This window comes from Leptonychotes weddellii, chromosome 6 (genome assembly GCF_054177405.1).
Source record: "Leptonychotes weddellii isolate Sample4059 chromosome 6, ASM5417740v2, whole genome shotgun sequence".
NCBI classification, from domain to species: domain Eukaryota; kingdom Metazoa; phylum Chordata; class Mammalia; order Carnivora; family Phocidae; genus Leptonychotes; species Leptonychotes weddellii.
In genome coordinates this window covers 133,594,586-133,614,911 of record NC_138374.1, presented here as the reverse complement: position 1 = coordinate 133,614,911, position 20,326 = coordinate 133,594,586, and the positions used below count along the sequence as shown (strand labels likewise).

General features: G+C 46.1%; 2 protein-coding genes and 4 non-coding genes across 8 annotated transcripts in view; 4 read left to right on the top strand and 2 right to left on the bottom strand.

The window, feature by feature from the left end:
* The first annotated feature begins 108 nt into the window (after positions 1 to 108).
* Positions 109 to 2,269, top strand: LOC102749735 (heat shock 70 kDa protein 6). The gene is given in 3 exon segments (XM_081823152.1): positions 109 to 359; positions 539 to 1,151; positions 1,154 to 2,269. Coding segments are annotated over 2 exon segments (717 nt in total). The 5' UTR covers positions 109 to 359; positions 539 to 874; the 3' UTR covers positions 1,594 to 2,269.
* A 5,489-nt stretch (positions 2,270 to 7,758) lies between these two features.
* On the bottom strand, positions 7,759 to 7,841 carry TRNAL-CAG (transfer RNA leucine (anticodon CAG)). The gene has a single exon. It is a non-coding gene; the product is annotated as a tRNA-Leu (tRNA).
* A 559-nt stretch (positions 7,842 to 8,400) lies between these two features.
* TRNAG-UCC (transfer RNA glycine (anticodon UCC)) lies at positions 8,401 to 8,472 on the top strand. Its single transcript has one exon. It is a non-coding gene; the product is annotated as a tRNA-Gly (tRNA).
* Positions 8,473 to 9,314: 842 nt separating this feature from the next.
* TRNAD-GUC (transfer RNA aspartic acid (anticodon GUC)) lies at positions 9,315 to 9,386 on the top strand. The gene has a single exon. It is a non-coding gene; the product is annotated as a tRNA-Asp (tRNA).
* A 7,633-nt stretch (positions 9,387 to 17,019) lies between these two features.
* TRNAN-GUU (transfer RNA asparagine (anticodon GUU)) lies at positions 17,020 to 17,093 on the top strand. Its single transcript has one exon. It is a non-coding gene; the product is annotated as a tRNA-Asn (tRNA).
* Positions 17,094 to 19,452: 2,359 nt separating this feature from the next.
* Positions 19,453 to 20,326, bottom strand: part of LOC102735873 (low affinity immunoglobulin gamma Fc region receptor III-A-like) — a 5,526-nt gene continuing 4,652 nt past the window's right edge. For all 3 annotated transcript variants that reach the window (XM_081825260.1, XM_081825261.1, XM_081825259.1), the window contains exon 5: positions 19,453 to 20,001. In XM_081825260.1, coding sequence (XP_081681386.1) covers positions 19,826 to 20,001 — 176 coding nt within the window. In that variant the 3' untranslated portion in view covers positions 19,453 to 19,825. The remainder of the gene's footprint in view (positions 20,002 to 20,326) is intronic.

Here is a 20,326-nt window from a genome sequence, read left to right as displayed (position 1 = left end):
TTGCGGGGGGCGAGGGAGGACGGCAAGGCCTGGGTGCGCGTGTCCTACCGCGGGCAGGACAAGGCCTGCTACCCCGAGGAGGTCTCGTCCACTGTGCTGGACCAGGGGAAGGAGACAGTCCGCCTGCTTCAACGACTCGAGGCGCCAGGCCACCAATGACGCGGGTGCCATCGCGGGGCGCCACCCCGGCTGCGGATCATCAACAAGCCCACGGCGGCCGCCCTCGCCATCCGGCTGACCCGCGGGGCGCCAGAGAGCAAAATGTGCTCATTTTCGCCCTGGGTGGGAGCACCCTCGCCGTAAGGGTCCTCACTATGGACGCCCGTGTCTTCCAGACGTCTGAGGCCTGGGTGCGGGAGGTCAGGGGGCACGTGGCGCTCTCACAGGCCGTGCAGGGCCTGCTTGTTCCCACTCAAGCCCTCCCCGTGCTTCCCGTCGAGGTCCTTCATGAAGTGGCTCACCAACCTGTTGCCGGAGTTCTCTCCGCCCAGGCGAGCGTCTCCAGGGAACGATCTCCAGAGCGGCCTGGGTGCGGGAGGTCAGAGGGCACGTGGCGCTCTCACAGGCCACCTGTGAGATCATTCCCTGTTGGGGGGCGTGGACTTCTACACGTCCATCACTCGAGCCTGCTTCGAGGAGCTGAGCTTGGTTGTTTTGCGCAGCGCCTTGGCCTGGGTGGAGAAGGCCCTGCGGGATGCCAAGCTGGAGAAGGCCGGATCCATGACATTGTCCTAGTGGACAGGACTTCTTTGGGGGCAGGGAGCTGAACAAGAGCATGAATCCCAATGAGGCTGTGGCTATGGGGCTGCTGTGTAGGTGGCTGTGTTGATAGGGGGATGAGTGTGAGAAAGTGCAGGATCTCCTGCTGCTGGACATGGCTCCCCTGTCCCTGGGGCTGGAGACAGCAGGTGGGGTGATGACCACGCTGATCCAGAAGAATGCCACCATCCCTATCCAACGGACCCAGACTTTCACCACCTACTCAGACAACCAGCCTGGGGTCCTGACCCAGGTGTCTGAGAGTGAGGGGGCCATTAACAGGGACAATCACCTGCTGGGGCACTTTGAGCTCATTGGAATCCCTCCTACAGCACATGGAGTCCCCCAGATCAAGGAGACCTTTGACATTGATGCCAATGGCATCCTGAGTGTGCAGCTACTGTCAGGAGCCCAGAGAAGGCTAACAAGATCACCATCACCAACGACAAGGGCCGGCTGAGCAAAGAGGACGTTGAGAGGATGGTTTGGGAGGCTGAGCAGCACAAGGCTGAGGATGAGGCCCAGAGGGACAGAGTGGTTGCCCAGAACTCCCTAGAGGCCAGTGTCTTCCATGCAAAGGGCTCGGGGCAAGAGGAAAGCCTTAGAGACAAGATTTCCAAAGAGGACAGGCACAGGGTACAAGACAAGCGTCAGGGAGTTCTTGCCTGGCTGGAGCACAACCAGTTGGCAGAGAAGGAGGAGTATGAGCATCAGAAGAGGGAGCTGGAGCAAATCTGTCACCTCACCTTCTCCAGGCCTCTGGAGGGCCTCGTGTCCCTGGGGGTGGTCGTTGTGGAGCTGAAGCTGGCCAGGGAACCCCCAGTAGAGCCCTGAGGTGGATGGAATGGCCCCTTCTGACAAGTCCTCTGTGACATAAGGGCTGGGCTTGTGCGCCTTCTAGACTGTCTTCTGTGATCTGGCTGTGAACCCCAGGAATGGGGGTGGAGGGGAATCTTCCTCCCAAACCGGGAGCTTTCTTCGCAGTATGTTGTATAATTGAGGTCTGTGTCATTTCACTCTAAAAAATCCCCTTCTCCCATTTCAGACAGGCAGAAGTATTTATTATTATTATTATTATTATTAAATATATTATTTATTTATGAGAGAGAGAGAAAGAGCACGAGCCAGGGGAGGGGCAGAGGGAGAGGGAGAAGCAGGCTCCCCACTGAGCAGGGAGCCCCACACAGGGCTCAGTCCCAGGACTCCGAGATCATGACCTGAGCCAAGGGCAGATGCTCAACTGACTGAGCCACCCAGGCGCCCCCAGAAGTAATTATTATTAACATTTGTGTGGCACTTCAACATCGCTTTTACCTACTTTTTTTTTGTTACTTGCATGTATGGATTTTGTTAATATATATGGATTTTGTGAAATACAGATCTAAATAAACTTTTAAAACTCCTCCTTAGTTTTCATTCCAACCAATTAAATATATAAAGAGGCAAGGCTTTCGGAAGCAGAAAATGTTGGGGTCGCTATTGAAGGACGGATATGAAGAGAACTTGCAACCCTGTGTGTGTGATTTCCACAGAAGGAAACAGGGTAAGGAGAGTTTAAGGCAGAAACGTTGAGACTAGTAAAATCTGAGGGCTGATAGGAGACAGCTGTGAGTTATCAGGGGAAGAATGAAGGAGATAAGAGTCAGAAACATGGAGAATGGAGAGAAACTAAGTCCTGGCAAGGTTCGCATGTGTGACCCTAAGATAAAAAATCCCGTATTGGGATTCTAGTTTAGTTTGTCTAGTGTCCTAATACTCTGAGAAATAATTTATATGCTAATTAGCTGTCACTAAGCAAGTGACCTTATCCATTGTTCTTTCAGAGAACAAACCCCAGTCTGGACTCTGGAGATGTAGTTTCTCCTGACTCTGGAGAGAGTACATGGAGCGGTGTGATTAAAGTCACTGTTGATCTTATGCATGTGAGAGGAATAGCATGGGCCCATCTGGTTTCTGCTGATGGGCCCTAGAGTGATGATGATGATGATGATGATGATGATGATAGTAATTAATAATAATAACGACAGCCGTGTATCATAGTGACAGTATTGGAACCAGACTGCTTAGGTTTTCAGCTCTGTTCCTTTATATATGGTGTGAGTTAAACTCTCTGAGGTTTGGTCGCACTTTCTGTATGGGAGGGTGATGAAATAGGACCTATCTCAGGATTGCCAAGAGGGTTCAATTAATTAATGTACGTAAGAAGTGATGAAGAATGTTAGGCATATAGCATATGAGCAACAAATAGTAGCTATTACTAATTATCTTGGTTGACTAATTATCTACGTAGCAGGTACCTGACACGCATAATCTAATTTAATCCCCACTGCAACATCACAGGGTAGTAGCTCTTTTGGAGCATGAGGATTCTGAGGTTCAGAGAGGTTAAACACTTTACTCAAGGTCACACAGCGATTAAATGTGTGTGGGGGGGTGTGGGTGGAATTGAGAACCCTGTCCTGCCTGATTCCGGAGCTTCTGCGTTGTCACCTCACAGAGAGGCCGCAACTCTATTATCAGAACTTCCCCCAGACGTTGTGAAATTGGATATGTTATTCCTGTAGGACACAGTTGGATGCTGAGCCCTGAGAGGAAAGTGTATATTTTATTGTATTATTTACATTATTCACTAAGTGAATATGTGCTTTTTATAGCAAATGACTGAAGCTGGGAAGTCTCCTCAGGCTCAGTTTTACTGCCAGTTAAGTAAATGACACTATGAGAGCAAGGGTAGACTTGCATGCGTTAGTTCCCAGTTAACCCAGTTCACACTCTATCTCTCCTGTGAGCAACGGAAGATGCATTTTTATCTCAGAGAGGCAGGTGGGTTTGGCTAGAGCGAGGCTACATTATCAGTAGCTAAGGTTGTCTCTAGTGGGTGGAGAGGGGGTTGCAGAGACAACTCCCCCTCCTGAACGTGTCATTTCACATTTTTAACTGCTCTTCTTTCCTTGCATCTGGCCTTCGTCCTGGGCATCCTGGTTTCACATTGAAGGAACCTGCCCCCCAAAAGAGGACATCGAATACACATTCAATATTACACTTTCCCTTTCCTGAATTTCCTCCCAACTTCCAACATGGACCACCCCACCTGTTTGTACTTCCCAAGAGGAATGATGGTACTTGTGTCGTATGGTGAACCGGTGAGGCTGGGGCCTCGACCCAGCCAGACCCCAAGGATTCGCCGAAGGTTCTTGATCTTGTCACGCGAATGAATTCAAGGACAGACAACAAAGCACAGTGGACAAGTGACACAAGCGGGAAAGTTTATTAAAGTGAAAAGTACACTCTTGAGATAATGAGAGCAGATATGAGAGTAGCCAAGTGAGAGAGTGGGAGGGAGGGAGGGAGAGAGCCATGTAAGCATGGGGTTCGGTTTCTTTTATTCACAGCTGTTAACTAGGGGGCAGAATATTTATTACTTGGGGCAGGAAGCAGGGTTTCAAGCTTTTTCTTCCTTATTTGGTTAGGGGTTTCCTGTCATGGCATCCACCATCTTGGGCCTGTCTGGTTTGATCCGGCTTCTTGTGGAGGGCTGCCAGGACAGGCCTCTGACCTTCCAGTAGCTGGCCATGGCTTCCTCGCTGCTGGCTTCCGGGTCTCCTGTTGGAACCTAACTAACTGCTTAAATCATAACACTCACAGGGTTTGCATAGTTTCTTAGCATTTCAACAACATGTATCTCATTCTGTTTTTAAAAACTCATATAGGGTGTAAGAAGGAAAGTTCTCTTGTGCTTAGTTGTGAAACATTTCAGATCCTCTCATTTGTGTTGTATCTATTTTTCCATAGAAGGATTTAAACACACTACTTCATCTACTTTTAAATGACTGTTGTTAACGGTTTTGTTTCTTCGGGAACTGTTTCTTGAATAACAGGCATCTTTAAAGAACAAAATCTCAACTGAGTAAATCTGAAGAGCTCATTGGCTTGAGTAAGTGATTCAAGAATTGGACAATATCCCATCTAGCAAGTAAAGGGGAGCTCCAAGGCCTTGTTCAAAATGGAAGGTTTTTATAGGAAGAAGGGTGGGGCAAGGGAGTTATTAGCAAAAGAAAAGAAAGGATTGTTCCAGACAAGGTCACCTTCCCTTAGGGGTAAGAGCAAGCAGGGGGTCTTACCTCCTCTTCCTTTGGGGGATGGAGAGGGCCCGTGTGAGCATTCCCTCACTGGTGCTGACTAGAACATCCCTGACTGACTGGCTAAGACTACATTTCTGTGGGAGGTTGAAACTGCAATTAGCTTAGGTATTAAGCCCCAGTTTGGTGACTTGGTCCAGCATAAGTGACTCCATCTTGGGCTTGTGGTTCTCTTTTTAACACAGTTTGATTAGTGTAATAACAACGATGTCACCCAGTTCCTCCTCAAAGATATGACAGCAAATTAAATCAAAATACATGCCCATTATTTAAAAATCAAATCTTGCTACAAACCTTCTAATGAAAAAGCAGCATTTTCTTGCCCCATTTTCAATTCCTCACAGGCAGCCATTTTCAGGTTTTTTTTTTTTTTTTTTTTGAAGATTTTATTTATTTGACAGAGAGAGACACAAGAAGAAGGAGAAGCAGGCATCCTGCGGAGCAGGGAGCCCGATGCGGGGCTCGATCCCAGGACCCTGGGATCATGACCCGAGCCGAAGACAGACGCCCAAAGACTGAGCCACCCAGGTGCCCCTCGAGTTTGTTTTTTTTAAGGGACTTTTTTTTGTGCAATAATTTTTGATTGACTGAGGAGCTGTGAAGGTACTACAGAAAGTCACTGTGTATCCTTCACCCAGCTTCCCCTAAAGTTAAGATCTGACTTATCAAACCTAAAAAGTTGACATTGGTATAATACAGCTCACTGAACGATAGACTTTATTCAAATTTCATGTTTTTCTACTAATTTTTTTTTTTTTTTTACTGTTTCAGAAGCTGATCCAGGATCTGCACTGCATTTAGTCATCATGTCTGACCCACAATCTGACAGTTTCCCAACTTTCCCTTGTGTTTCATGACCTTGGCAGCTTGTCCCTCAATTTGGGTTTATCTGATGTTTTTCATGATCACCAGGTGAAGATGACAGGCCCATCTCCATGAATTTGATCTGGGGTATGTGATAGCAATGGGAGGAGTCACGGGTGATGTTCACCTTGATCACGTGGTTAAGGTCAGCTTTATTTTTTTTTACATGTCTCTCTTATGAATGCGTTGTCATTGTCTTTTGTTTAGACACAGTTTTTTTTTTTTTTAAGATTTTATTTATTTATTTGACAGAGAGACACAGCCAGAGAGGGAACAGAAGCAGGGGGAGCGGGAGAGGGAGAAGCAGGCTTCCTGCAGAGCAGGGAGCCCGACGCGGAGCTCGGCCCCAGGACCCTGGGCTCATGACCTGAGCCGAAGGCAGACGCTTAACGACTGAGCCACCCAGGCGTCCCTAGACACAGTTTTTAATTTAACTTTTGATCTCGTGTTCTAAGCACAGTGTCTGACATATGTGAGTAAAAGGTGCCTTGGTGAGAAGGGAAAGGATATTCCAAGTTCAAGATCAACCTGTACAAAGGCACCTGAATTAAACAGACCAGGGCTTCTCAAGCTTTCATATGCACGTGCATCACCTGGAGATCTTACAAACTTTGGATTTGGTGGGTCTGAGGTGCGTCCTGCAATCTGCATTTCTAATAAACTCCTAGGCTCTCCTCTAAGCCTCCCAACAACTCTGCATAGGTTATACTGCAGGCAGACTTCCCAAGATCAAGGTCTAGTAAATAACAAAGAAGGCAGTTTGTTTGGCAAACTTTCCCTAATCTGACCTGAAGAATCCTTCCATCCTCACCATCCTCACACTTGTGAACCTCACATATTCAGCCTCTTCATCTTGACAATTCTATCCTCTTCCCAGAAGAGCAACAGGATTTTTTCATAACCAGTTCCTCCTACATCTGAAAGCATCTTCTTTGTGATCTTCAGGAAAAAGTAGCTCTTGCAACAACAAACTCTGCAAGTTTACCTTTTCTCTGTATTACTTTTCCTGATTTGTTCTATTGACTTCATTTCCTGGGTTTTGGTTAGACAGCAAACGTACTGGATTAGAATTGGTGGTGGTGTTAGAGTCAGCAGCTGGTTGGGTTTTAATCCGGTTCCTGGATGCCAGCAAAGGAGTCAGGGTGAGCTGTCAGGAAAGTTAGATACCTAGCCTGGCAGCATTCCAAAATTAAAGCCACATCAAACCAGACAGGCCCAAAACAAAGAAGGCCTGAGCCTGACCAAATCAGGGAGAAAAGTCCACAAACCCTGCTCCCAGAGAAATCTCCCCAACTAATAAATACTCTACCCCCTGGTTAACAACAGTCAATAAAAGAGAGAGACCCAAACCCCGGGCCCAGCTCTCTCTTTGGCACTCCGGCTCTCATATCCCTAGAGTGCACTCTCTTTCTCTTTAATAAACTCTTCACTTTCACCGCTCAACCATCGTCTGGGCCCTCCTTGAATTTTTCTCTTGCCACGAGACTAAGAGCCTCCAGTCACATCCGAGGGACTGGCTGAACCTCCGGGCCCAGGGGTCTCCCCCGTCCACCCTGCAACAGTAGGAGTGGGTGGCACAAGATGGTGGGAAATGTGAGGCCTACCAAAGTTAAACACTACGGTCTGAGCATTAGAAGACTCCCGCCGAGTTAGCAAATGAAGGGATCTGAGTTAAGAGCTTTTCCTTGTTCGGTCGGAGGAGAATTTGACATCTGCTTGCCCTAGTGTGCCGGGCACAGAGAAAGGGCTCAAAAATTTTTTTCATAGTTAGGTATAGATCCCAACTGCTTCCGGTTTTCATAGACCAGTCTCCTGCCTATAATACAGAAAAAAATAGATTCAGTCCCATATTCACAGTGAAGCATAATATTCATAAATAGATACGCAGGACAAAAAGGTGGTGTCGATTAATCAATACTCCTTTCTCCATGAATTCAATTGTATTTGTTGGTAGGGAAAAAGTGAAGGAGAAAAAAAAAAAAAACAAAACGGTTTTTGTCAGAAGTGGGATTCGAACCCACGCCTCCAGGGGAGACTGCGACCTGAACGCAGCGCCTTAGACCGCTCGGCCATCCTGACATGGCAGCCGAGGCTTTTCTTATTTCACTTTCAGATTACTCCACAGTGCTGTATCATGACGTCAAGTTATATCGATGCTGCGTTTATTGCTTTAAATAAAACTAGAACTCTCCCTAGGCTCCTTGACAAAGTACGGAAAATAAAACTGTCTCTGACTCCTCCTTCCTAGTTCTCCACCATCCTAAACTGTAAAGATCCATTTTTCCTGGCGCCCTTTCCGGCCGGTCTCCCTTGGACCCTCAACCAAATCGCTGGTACTGAATCCCACACCCGGCGGATCCAGCGCTGGGGCGCGCCAAGCGGCGGGTCTGGGAGCGCGGATCAGATCAGGCGGGAGGGAAAATCCCCCAGCCACGCGAGGCTTCCGCCTTCCCGCCCGCCTCCTCGAACCCTCCACCCCAGCCGGCCCCCGTGACTGGCGGACCGATTAGGAATAAGTTCGGGATCCATCCTTGCCAGAGGAAGGCTCCGTGTACCTCGGGAGCATAGAACGCCACGGAGAAAAATCTACGGCCTCCACTTTCCTTATGTATGGAATTCTAAAAACAGCTAAACGCTAGCGTTGGTGGTATAGTGGTGAGCATAGCTGCCTTCCAAGCAGTTGACCCGGGTTCGATTCCCGGCCAACGCAAGCCCTCCCTTTTCTTGGAAGAGCGCGCGGGGTGCTTTTTAAAAAGCTTGAACCCAAACTAGGAACTGCAGGCGCTGCTCTCTCTCGCCGGGGCTCGACCGTCGCTGCGGAGCCCCTCTCCCCGCCCCGCTGCGTTTGGGCGGTGGTCGACTCTGAACGCTTTTCTCTCCGCCGCTCCTTCCCGCCTGACTTTAAGCGCTTCGGTCTGCTGAGCATCCTACCCGGTCCCGGTCCCGAGTCTCCCCGGGCCCTGCGTGCAGGTGCGAGACGTCCTCGCCGGGGCCCTGCGCGTGACATTAGCGGATGCGTTGGAGGAACTGCACTTGCAGGTCTACGTCAGTAAACAGATCAATTATTTGAAGTCAACAAATAGACCATTAAAAAAGATGCCCAATTTAGCTATCGGAGAAAGTTTAAGTACGCTCGGAGCAACTTGGGTATATGAATCCACTTTTTCAGCTGTAAACGTTATGAAATCGAAGTACCGATCAAGTTTTCAAATGAAAACTTAACGCCCGAGATGAAAAGTGCTGTCTGTGAGTGTACAATACATAGTGGTTTGAAAACTAAGTACGAAAAAGAATCTCTATATATTTTTATCTTAGCTGCATGGCGAAAACAATATTTTGGAAATCTTGGGTTACTTAAGATGTAGTCTTAAAATTATTACATGTTTCTTTTTAATGTGGCTGCGAGAAAATTTAAATTACACAGAGGGCTCTCATCATGTCAGTTTTGTAACGTGCCAGTCGAAACAATCAGCTATATTTCGCAAAAGGAATTGTCCCGGCAACTTAGAAGTAACTTCCTAAACAATGATTTTGGTGTTGGTGACGCAGTTTTCCTCGTTAGTATAGTGGTGAGTATCCCCGCCTGTCACGCGGGAGACCGGGGTTCGATTCCCCGACGGGGAGACAAAAACGGCATCTTTTTCTCCTCCCTTCCTTAGTCTACGTTCTCGCTTACCGCAGAAACAAAAGGTGTTCCTAAATAATTTTAGGTTCTCTCCATGAGCATGGTTGTCACCTGTGAATTTCTTGGATGATGGGCGGGAGCATCGGTAGGCACGGTTATTTTGACCCTGGTTCTTAACCTTGCAAGCAAGTTTCCCTCTGATGTACCGCTGAAGAGGCCTGCCACTGAGTGTAACTTCTCCCATGCCCATGATTTCTTGCTGCCCACTGGAAGAAAATTCCAGGATCCAGGCTCTACCTTGAGCCCTGTATTCCAGATTTTCACTCTCCTTCTTGCCCTCTCCCACACCGACGACTTACCTCCTTTCTTTCTCCCGGGTATATTGCTATCCACCTGTGCCCAGCCCACGTTCTCAAAAGTTGGCGCTCTTTCTGCTGCCTTACTACAACCAAGGTGAGCAAACAGAAATGAGCTCTAGTCTGACAATCAGTAAGCAGCTGTTTGCTTTGGCGCAAGCCATTTTTCTCTGGGCTTCGGTTTCTTCATCTGTAACGTGGAGGAGCCAAGCTACAGTTTTTGAGACACTTTGGGGCTAAAGTCCTTTGAAGTAGTACCCTGCACTCACAGCTGGCTCATGCTTTAAAAAGATACTATTTTTCCTGAATATAAGGGTAAGATATAGTCCTTGTAGAAAATATGGGAGATAAGCAAACCACAAAGAGAGAAGAGGCATCCATATTTCCATCACCCAGGAAATCCCTATTAATATTTTGCTGTGTGTTTATCTCTTCCGCATTTTTAAAATGCAAAGCTGGAATCACATTGTGCATATCGTTTTTTAACCTACTTGAGTGTTTACTTAAAAATGTGAATATTTCAGGGCGCCTGGGTGGCTCAGTTGGTTAGGCGGCTGCCTTCGGCTCAGGTCATGATCCTGGAGTCCCTGGATCGAGTCCTTGGATCGAGTCCGGCATCGGGCTCCCTGCTCGGCGGGGAGTCTGCTTCTCCCTCTGACCCTCCCCCCCTCATATGCTCTCTCTCTCATAAATAAATAAAATCTTTAAAAAAAAATGTGAATATTTCTAAATTCATTAAAGGTTAGTCCAAAACATTATTTTAATGGCTTCGTTGTCCTATATTAAGTGGCCACATCATCATTTCTTTAACGAATCTCCTGTTTTTAAGCATTTTTGTTCCCGCGGTGTTTTTCTGGCTCTTCTGGTGGGGCAGCTCTTGAAATCTCTGCTGAGTACTCTTTCACCCCCAGCCATTACTTTCAGCATGGCCTCGGTGAAATCTGTGGTCGGTCCATACTCAGTTCAAGGGTGACCCAAAGATGTGAGAGCTTGATTTGCAGATTTGGTTTTCCTGGATGAGACTATCTCTTTTCTGAGTTTGACTTCTTCAGTTTTCAGTCAGTCTGGAAGCCCAGTGCGTTGGGTATAGGACTAGTTTCCTGCATTCATTTACGCCCCTGAGTTTCCTGGTGAGTGTCCTCAGGATGAGGATCTCACCCATTGTGATTCCTTCTTCTGGGGCTTGAATGCTCTTTTATTGTCAATCTGATTTGATTGCTATCCAGTGCCTTACAGATTTTTTAAAAAAATATTTTGTCAGGAGTTTATAATTGTTATCTATGGAGTGGTTAGCACGACGCAAGCTCCTCCACCATGATGGAAAGTGAAATTGCTTTTTAATTTTATTTATAGTGTTTTTGAACTTCAGAAGTTTCTAATTTTTATGTAGTCAAATACTTTCCCTGGTAGTTTTTTTAACTTTTTTTTTCATATATAGAAAACTCCTTCCCACCCCAATATCAGATCAGTTTTTACCCCCTTTTCCTTATAGTAATTTTGTTTCCTTTTGCTTTTTGATATTATCCCTTTAATTCTTTTTGAAATTATTTTGAGATACAACATGGGGTCACTCTATAACTCTATTCCCATCCCTCCACCTGATGGTTCTCCATTCAATTCATTGAATAGCCCATCCCTCAACCACTGATTTGAAATGACATCATTGATGGCTACTAATCCATCCATCTCTCTCAAACAAAACAAAACACAAAGTCTGGGACATACTTCACTCCAGTCTCAGCTTGGATCCACAAGACAATGGTAAAACCAGAAGATATCAAGCTTCCTCTTGGATATTGTGAATGACTGGGAGTCAATGGCTTATGGTTTTTTTTTTTTTTTTTATGCTGCTGTCCCTTCTTTTCTTGCTCATGTTTTTGATATTCAACTCTGTGAGTGATGTCCCACTCTGATTTCCAAGACCATTTTGACTCCATCTTGGATTATGAGCTGTTTATCATGAACCCAGTAGATTGCAAATTTTCTCTTAGATATCGTGAATCAGTGGGATGCTATAAACTTTCCTCTGTTACACCGTTGGGGTCTTTTCCACAGGAATTTGGGAGGAGTTCAACACATGAACCTGGAGCCCTTCCCTCTCCCCACCCCCAGGCTGTCTTTTAAGAACAAAAACATGCACAGACCCTTGCCACAGTTTATCATAATATACACAACTGTAGCCCACGACAACATAGTTCTTCAGAGCTTTTCATCCCCTCGTTCTCCAACAGTCCTATATTAGAGGCAGAAGTGGGAACATTACCTGCTTATATTTTAATATATTTTATATATTTAATTTGGTGTTGGTTTTATTTTATTTTATTTTTGCTTTTCAGTTTACTCCCTGTAGTGAATATGTGGATTGGTTTGCTCAACACCCATTCCAGTATCATTCTGGTTTGCTTTCCTGTGCTGTTGAGGCTGGGGAGCTAAAAAGGACATGTTCTAGATTCCTCTGAGGCTGGGTTTCTGGTTATGATTTAGGTTTCACCAACAGGATGTACTTCAGCGCGATTTTGATTTGTAACTGGGAGAGAAACAGAGATATAATTTTGGAGGTGTAAGTAGTGGCCAATGCAGCTTTGTTCTAGAGCAGAGACCGGAAACAGCAGAAGCTTTGTAATTTGCTTTGTAGCAGTTTTTGTTGGGTACTGTGGTAGCCCTGTATACAGAATAGTTTTGGGAGTTATTCCTGGAAGTCAGCCTCGAGTCTGTTTCCTCAGTCTTCCTAATGCCTGGTGAATTATCTGTAGCCCTCAATAAATCCTTTTGTATTTAAATAAGCTAGAGTAGATGCTGTTGTTTGCGATTAAGAACCTTACTGGGCTCATCCTTGAATGAGAAGCAATCTAAGTAATCTATCTAGATCTGGTGTCTCTTTCTCCCAATAAGGAGCAACCCTCATTCTGGATTTTATGTGTATTCTTTCTTTGGCTTTTGTAATAGTTTCAGTACATGTGTATGTGTTATCAAATATATATATTATTTGGATTTTCATGCTTTTAAAATGTATGTAACTGGTACCAGATGGTACATAGTCTTTTGCAACTAGCTTTTTTCCCCCCCTTTTTACTAAGTATTATTTTTATAGGATTCATTTATATTGAGACACATACCCATGAATGGTATTCAGAAGATTTTATTATTTTTATTTTTTATTTTTTTAAAGATTTTATTTATTTTTTTTGACAGAGAGAGACATAGCGAGAGCAAGAACACAAGCAGGGGGAGTGGGAGAGGGAGAAGCAGGCTTCCTGCAGAGCAGGAAGCCCGATGCAGGGCTCGATCCCAGGACCCTGCGATCATGACCTGAGCGGAAGGCAGATGCTTAACGACTGAGCCACCTAGGCGCCCGGTATTCAGAAGATTTTAAACAGTTGCAGGATTATATATTTCAACTATTCCCTATTAGTCCTTAAGTAGATAGATGATAGATGGATAGATAGATGGATAGATAGATATGTGTGTTTATGTATCTCATAAGACTGATTTCCGGGTAATGTAAGTTGTAGTGCAAATACTGTGTCAACCTTCCAAATCATCTCCAAAATATTTGATTTTTAATAATTGTTGTTTTGTTTGCCACAGCTGTCACTAGCTAAAAGCTGCCTCTATCTGAGCCCTGGTTTAAAATGGGGAACTGCATCAACTTCCTGCAATTTCTTTCCAATAGGTTGATAGTCATTAGCTGACTTGTCTGAATAAGTTGAAATTGTTTTCCTAAAATTAGGGAAGGATGGGTATTAATGATACTGCATCCTTTGTCATCTGCTGTTGAACCAACAACAACTGTAATATATTTTTTCTAGTCGTTAAAATATTGTCTGTGGGGCATCTGGGTGGCTAAGTCAGTTGGGTGTCTGACTCTTGATTTTGGCTCTGGTGTGATCATGGGGCTCTGAGCTCAGCAGGGAGTCTGCTTGGGATTCTCTCTCTCTCACTCTCCTTCTGCCCTCCCCACACCCCTGCTCGCACTTTATTACTAAAACAATTATTAATGGTGGGAGGATGTTTGGAGTTTAAAAAAAAAAAGGACAACCTTGTCCCATGAATTGAAGTTAAAATACAATACAGTTGCGGAAAAGAGGCGCCTGCCCCTCAGTCACCCTTGAGCCCCACATATCCCCCATGGTCCAGTCTGCCTCACAGCCTCCATCCTACCACGGGACGGCCACCAGTGCCAGCAGAGGCCACAGCACCTGGCTGATGCTCTCCATGTGACCCATTACTGCCTGTCTGCTCTCTGTTATTTCCGGACTCTTGGTAGCAAGGTTGGGTGGAGGCTTCAGTTCCCACAAGTGGCCACAAGCAGGAGTGACTACAGAGTAGTACTGAGTGGTAGTGGGCAGCCACGGTCTTGGGGGGGCCAAATTGACACTAGGCTCTTGTTACCTGGACCAGGGTTCAGGTGGCCCCATCCTGGGAGACAAACAGGGACAGGGACCTATAACCAGGACTCAAAGTAGGTTGGCTTAAATTGGACCTGCAGGTTGGGAGGCCTTGGGTGGCCTCTGGGCAGTGCCCACGTAGAGCTTCCTAGAGTTGGCCAGCAGTGGTATGGGGACTGGCTTTTTGGGGTGTCCAGGGAGAGCCAAAGCAGACCCTAGAAGATGACTGTTTCTGAGGGGAAGTTAATTGTTATAGCCCTGCCCAATCAGCATGTTACTACCTGTACATTTCCCTCCTTGTAACAGGATTAACTGCATTCCAAAAGTTGCCTGTTGTTTGGTTGTTTTCTAACAGATATATTTAACAGAAAATACTGTTTAACGCATATGCTAAACACTGAAGGTTGGTATAGTGTTCCTTTTCCCTCGTGCACATGTAAAACCTTGAACAATCCACAATTCGCGTATGTTATATTTTTATTACTCTTCAACCTAAGTATTTTTCAATTTCCATTCAATTTCTCTTTGTTCCATGAGGTATTTAAAAAGCATGGGTTTTAAATTTTCCACATATATGAGGGTTTTATTTTTATGATTTTTTTATTTTTAAAGATTTTATTTATTTATTTGACAGAGAGAGACACAGCGAGAGAGGGAACACAAGCAGGGGGAGTGGGAGAGGGAGAAGCAGGCTTCCCGCGGAGCAGGGAGCCTGATGTGGGGCTGGATCCCAGGACCCTGGGATCATGACCTGAGCCGAAGGCAGACGCTTAACGACTGAGCCACCCAGGCAGCCCTATATGAGGGTTTTAAAAGGTATTTTTTTGTAATTGATTTCTGAGTTAAATTGCATTATGTTCAAAGAATGTATTCTATAGAGTGCCAATTCCATGATATATGTTAAGACTTGTTTTATGGCCTCATATAAAGTCAATTTTTATAAATGTTCTATATGCATTTGAGAAGAATGTATAACCAAAAATTATTGGTTGCAGAGTTGTAAATATATATTAAACCAAGCTTACTGTGTTCATATGTTTAATTTTTTTTTCTCTGTTTGACCTATCAAATGCTGAAAGTAGTATGTTGAATTCTCTCACCATAGAATTTGAAGATTCACTGTAAATGAATTTGTCAGTTTTCCCTTGTAGGTCAAATATTCCTGCTTTTATATTTTAATGCTGTTTTATTAGATACATGTAAGAGTTATTATATGTTCATCATGAGTTTAATCTTTTATTGCTATCTGGTGACCATCTCCATCCCTCATGATGCATCATTTCTTACACTTTATTTTGTCTGGTATTCTATAGCTATATGCCAACTTTCTTTTTGTTAGACCATTCCTGGCATATCTTTTTTCCATTCTTTTTCATTCAATCCTTCTGTTTTTTTTTTTTTTAATGTTTTAATGTCATTTTTGTAAAACAGGATAAAATAGAAAATATATTTTTAAAAAATCCACTTTAACTGGCAAATTTTCTCCATTTCTATACATTGGGATTACTGATATGTTTGGATTTATTTCACCATCCCATTTTGCGCTATCTTTTTCATGCCTCAGTTTGTTTTTTGTTTTTTTTTGGCCTTCTTTCGGATCGCTGTTACGTGTCCATGCAAAGGGAAGCATAGGAAATGTATCTGTGTTTAGAATAAACTGGAAAGTAATTTTTAATTCCTGCTGCCAATCCAATAAAAGAGGTGAAGGCGAGAGTAGCGGTTCCTAAACTTGGACTTCGCAGATGAGTAAAATTTCCCCTAAAATGTTGGTGGTCAATATAGAGTTGCCAACTTTTTATTTTGCCAAGTTAGGAAATTTAGAAAACAAGCACAGCCAACTATCACCTATCGTCACCATAATTTTATAAAGTAAAGAACATTTAAAACCCACCTTTTAAAGTGTAAAAAAAAAGAAAGGGTAGTCTCAATGCAGAGATCATTTGGCGAACTTATCTGAGATACACACACACACACACACACACAATTGATGCCCATGCCCCTCTATCTGCATTAGTGTGTACACTCATTTCACCCAACATCGTTGGAAACTTTGACCTGCACCTAAACTGGAGCAGAGGGCGGGGGTGTGGAAGGAGGAGGAGGTTCTGGGTGGGGGCTGGGGAGGGGCCTCCGGAACCAGCCACCCACTGTGGGTGCCCGGGTGCGGCAAAGAACGGAGGTAGAGTGGTTGGGTGTGCCTGCGGCTGCGAAATGGGCCAAAAACCAAGAGAGGAGCTTCTCTCCAGGCAGGAGAGAAGAGGAGGCCCAGTCCTGACCAGGATCCCTGGCCTGATGATGTTGGATGCGGGGTCTCTGCCCTCGGATATTTAGATCCGGATATTTCAATGTGAAAGTCCTTCAGTCACTGGCATTTAATAAACTCTATGTTCTGCCCGGGTGCCTAATACGCTAGAGGAAACCTTTCAAAACAGCTGGGGCTGGAGATTAGTCTCGGTCTATTAGGCTCCCTTGCTTAAACATGTCATTGTGCCGGGCAGGATCGGACACGTGATGCCGTATTTTAAATATTCACAATAACAAGCTGACACGAACACATAAATTGTCTAGATCAGCAAAAAAAAAAAAAAAAAAAAAAGTTGACTGTACTTTCCGGAGCAAAACCAAGGGAACTCGCGAGCCCACAGAGAGCCTTCGTTAAGGGCTTCCCCAGAGACCTCGGCGGCTCCGGCTTCCAGGCCTCGTCTGGGCGGACACTGAGGCCGGTCCCAGGTCTAAGCAGGTGCCAGCGCGGGGGAAAGCCCTGCTTCGCTCGGGCCGCCCGGTGCGCGGGAAAGGCGCCAGCCCAGCCCGGGTTTTGGGGCGCAGGAGGAAGCAGTACGAATGTTCTCTGCGGTGAACTGACTTGGCAGAGGCATCAGCCCTCGCCTGTCTCTGTGGCGCAATCGGTTAGCGCGTTCGGCTGTTAACCGAAAGGTTGGTGGTTCGAGCCCACCCAGGGACGGTGGCTGAGCGTTTTGAACCTGGGGTGTGTCTCGCGGGGCGCGGAAGCCGCGGAGGTCTGGGCGCTGCTGTCAGGCTCTCACTCTCCCGCCCCCCGGGTGTTCCCAGGCGGTCGGTCTGCAAGATCCGCCCTGCGGTTGGTAGCAAGCCTTTTAGCGGCTTGATTTAGGGTCCTACGGAAACTGCCCCGTGAAACTGATTAAAAAGTTTGCCGACCAAAGGAAGCAAGTACTGCTAAGCCAAAGATGAATTCGTTAGCACATCTGTGCCTGCTTTGCCTTTGCGCTTGGATTTCCTAACTCGTGAAACAGTCGTGTCCGGAACCTGGGCCCCTAGTCATGCTGAGTCCTACTGCTTACCCGTGTCTGGAGAGAATGCCTTCTGGCTTTTCAGTAGGCACCTTCCTCTCCAGCCTCGCTGCCTTTCACGTCCTCACCACCTCCCCCTTGGGTTACTGCAGTAACTACCCGGCTTTCCGGGGGTGGGGGGTTTCCTGTCTTCAAACCGCGCCCCGCCCTTCTTTCCTCCACGTAGCTGCCAGAGAGGCTTCCTAAAACGCAAACTTGTTCTGCTTAAAATCCCTCAAAGGCTTGCTTGGCCGGCTGGGCGCTCCTTAGCCTGGAAGGCAGTGCCTTTCATGATCCGGCCCCTGAACTCGCTCCTCTCCCTCCCTGGCTCTTTACACTAGAAAACAGCTAAACTACTTTCTTGAGCCCTACTCTGGCTTTTGAATCTTTGCCTGGCAAACTTCTCTTCAGCGTCTGTCCCCCTTGCCTGGCAAACTCCTACTCATCCTTCCCCACCACAAAACTAAGCCTCTTCTCTGCAGGCTGTTCTTCATTCCCTCCTCTGGGCTTTTCTCCCTAGAATGAAAACTCTTCTAGGAATGTCCCCATGTTGTTCATCTCTCTATCTTCAGCACCTAAGCCCAAGCTCGTGGCATCATAAGTACTAAATAGATGTGAGTTGAAGATTTTATTTATTTGTTTGAGAGAAAGATAGAGAGAGCATGAGAGTGGGGTGAGGGGCAGAGGGAGAAGCAGACCCCCAGCTGAGCAGGGAATCTTTCCCCGACCTTGATCCTGGACTCCTGGATCATGACCTGAGCCCAAGGCAGACATCCAACCAAGCCACCCAGGCCCCCTAGATGTGAGTTGAATGGGGTTTCCCGATGCACTTGCCTCACGTCTGCATCTCATGTAATATTCAAACGTCAAGCTTGAATCATGTTGGCATGTAGCTCATAACTAACACCTAACTAACCTATACCTCTGTCCAGGCCCCTGTCTCCTTCCTGGGGATGCCTTCTCCTGTCCACCACCTGCTCGGAACTAACTCTAACAGCCACCCACCTGTAAAAGTCCCCTTCACCAAGTTGTCTCAGCAAGATTGGTTGAGTCTGCAACTGGTTGATTCGTGTGAGCTGTGAGGATATGATTTCATTAACCCAAACTCATCCCTGGTAGAATTTCAGACAGCAGGAGGAAAAATGGATTTTACCATTCAGGTCATGGTTTTTCCATCTTTGGAGAGCAGCATGCAAGATCTTGTTCAATGCTTTATTGGAATCAAGAAATGCTCTGTTTAAAGCTTCTAATACAGAAAGACACAGCTAAGCTTTCTTCCACAAGCCACGCTCGTGACCCCACCCCCACTCCATCGTCACTGCCAGGCCGACAGATTTCAAAGTCTCAGAGTTTAACTCAGCAGAGTCGAGCACATTTAGTATCGCTTATCCAGCATTTGGTGGATGAATGATGTGAAGCTGGAGCTGGAGCTGTATTAAATACTGAAGCAGAAAGCTGGTCATAGTCCCTGCATCTCCTCTCTCTAATTCCTACTATCCTGGCCCACAAATGTCCTCATGTCCTGCCCATTGCCTCCTGAACAGCTGTTGTTGACTCTTTCCTGTCATGCTTTCTCAGTTCAGACCCAGAGCAAGCTCTGTTCACTGAGCTTGATCTGGGACAGCAATGTGGCTCTCCTTCCTATGGACACAGAGTTTGATCTGCTCTTTCTTTTCCAAGACCCTCCCATCCCCAACCCCTTTCCGGGAGCATTTTCTACTCATGACAGACATCAAGAGCGTTCATCATTAAATATTCACACACCATCCCAGTTCTGACAGGGGCTCCCCTGAAAAATCAATTCTACATCACCCTGTGATTTTTCTGTACCTACACTACCGCTCACGTTCTAGGAAGACAGTCCAGGCAGGGGTTTCCCCTGGTCCGTCCTGGACTGCCTTGCTCTTTCTCAGCCACCCCCTTTTGCTGTCTCCCCTAGACCCTCAACAGCCCCCACAATCTATATGGAAGGGGTTTTAGGGTGGCAGCAACAGATGTAGACCACGACCCAGCTGGCCCTCGGCCATAATTCTTTTATTTACTTATCCTGTTATTTAAGAACAAGTTCATACATTGGGTCACCATCCACAGTCTGCATTGTGGCTTTGCTATGACAGACAGTAGGGCAGAGAAAGTATCTGGGTAGCTCTGAGACTTCAAGTCTGAGTACTGTGTCTACTCACTGGGGCTTCATGGTTGGCCCCCAGAGATTGCAGACCCTTCCTTTCCAGCAGAGACCAAGACAAAATGGAGTTGAGTGGAAGATCCTCAGCCTAGATCCTGAGGTGCGGTTTTCCTGCTGCTCCCAGAGCTGCCTGGTGGGGATGATGGGGTTGTGAATCCAGAAAGAGGCTCAAAGGTGCTGCTTTTATTACCCCCATTTGTCCTAAGGGCCCTGTTTCCAGGAGACTTTGCTGTTTTTCCAGCCCCTCATTGAGCTATGAAGGTCTCTCTGCACAGCAAAATACAGTCCTGTGTCCACTGCAAATAGAAGTACCATCACCAGGGAGAAAGGGATTTGGGGCCAATGTAGGAGTGGTAAGGTGGATGGAACTGCTGAACCTAATGGGAGAAGCAGAGGGATGAGAAAAATGACACTTGTTAAGGCAGAAATTTGGTGTCCAATTCTTTCCTTTTATCTAGTGATTAAATAAATATAAAGGTCTGGGTCCCCTGGGTGGCTCAATTGGTAAGGTCTGCCTTCAGCTCAGGTCATGATCCCAGGGTCCTGGGATCGAGCCCCACATTGGGCTCCCTGCTCGGTGGGGAGCCTGCTTCTCCCTCTACCTCTGCCTACACCTCCCCCTACTTGTACTCTCTCTCTCTCTGTCAAATAAATGAATAAAATCTTTTTTTTTTTAAAGATTTTATTTATTTATTTGACAGA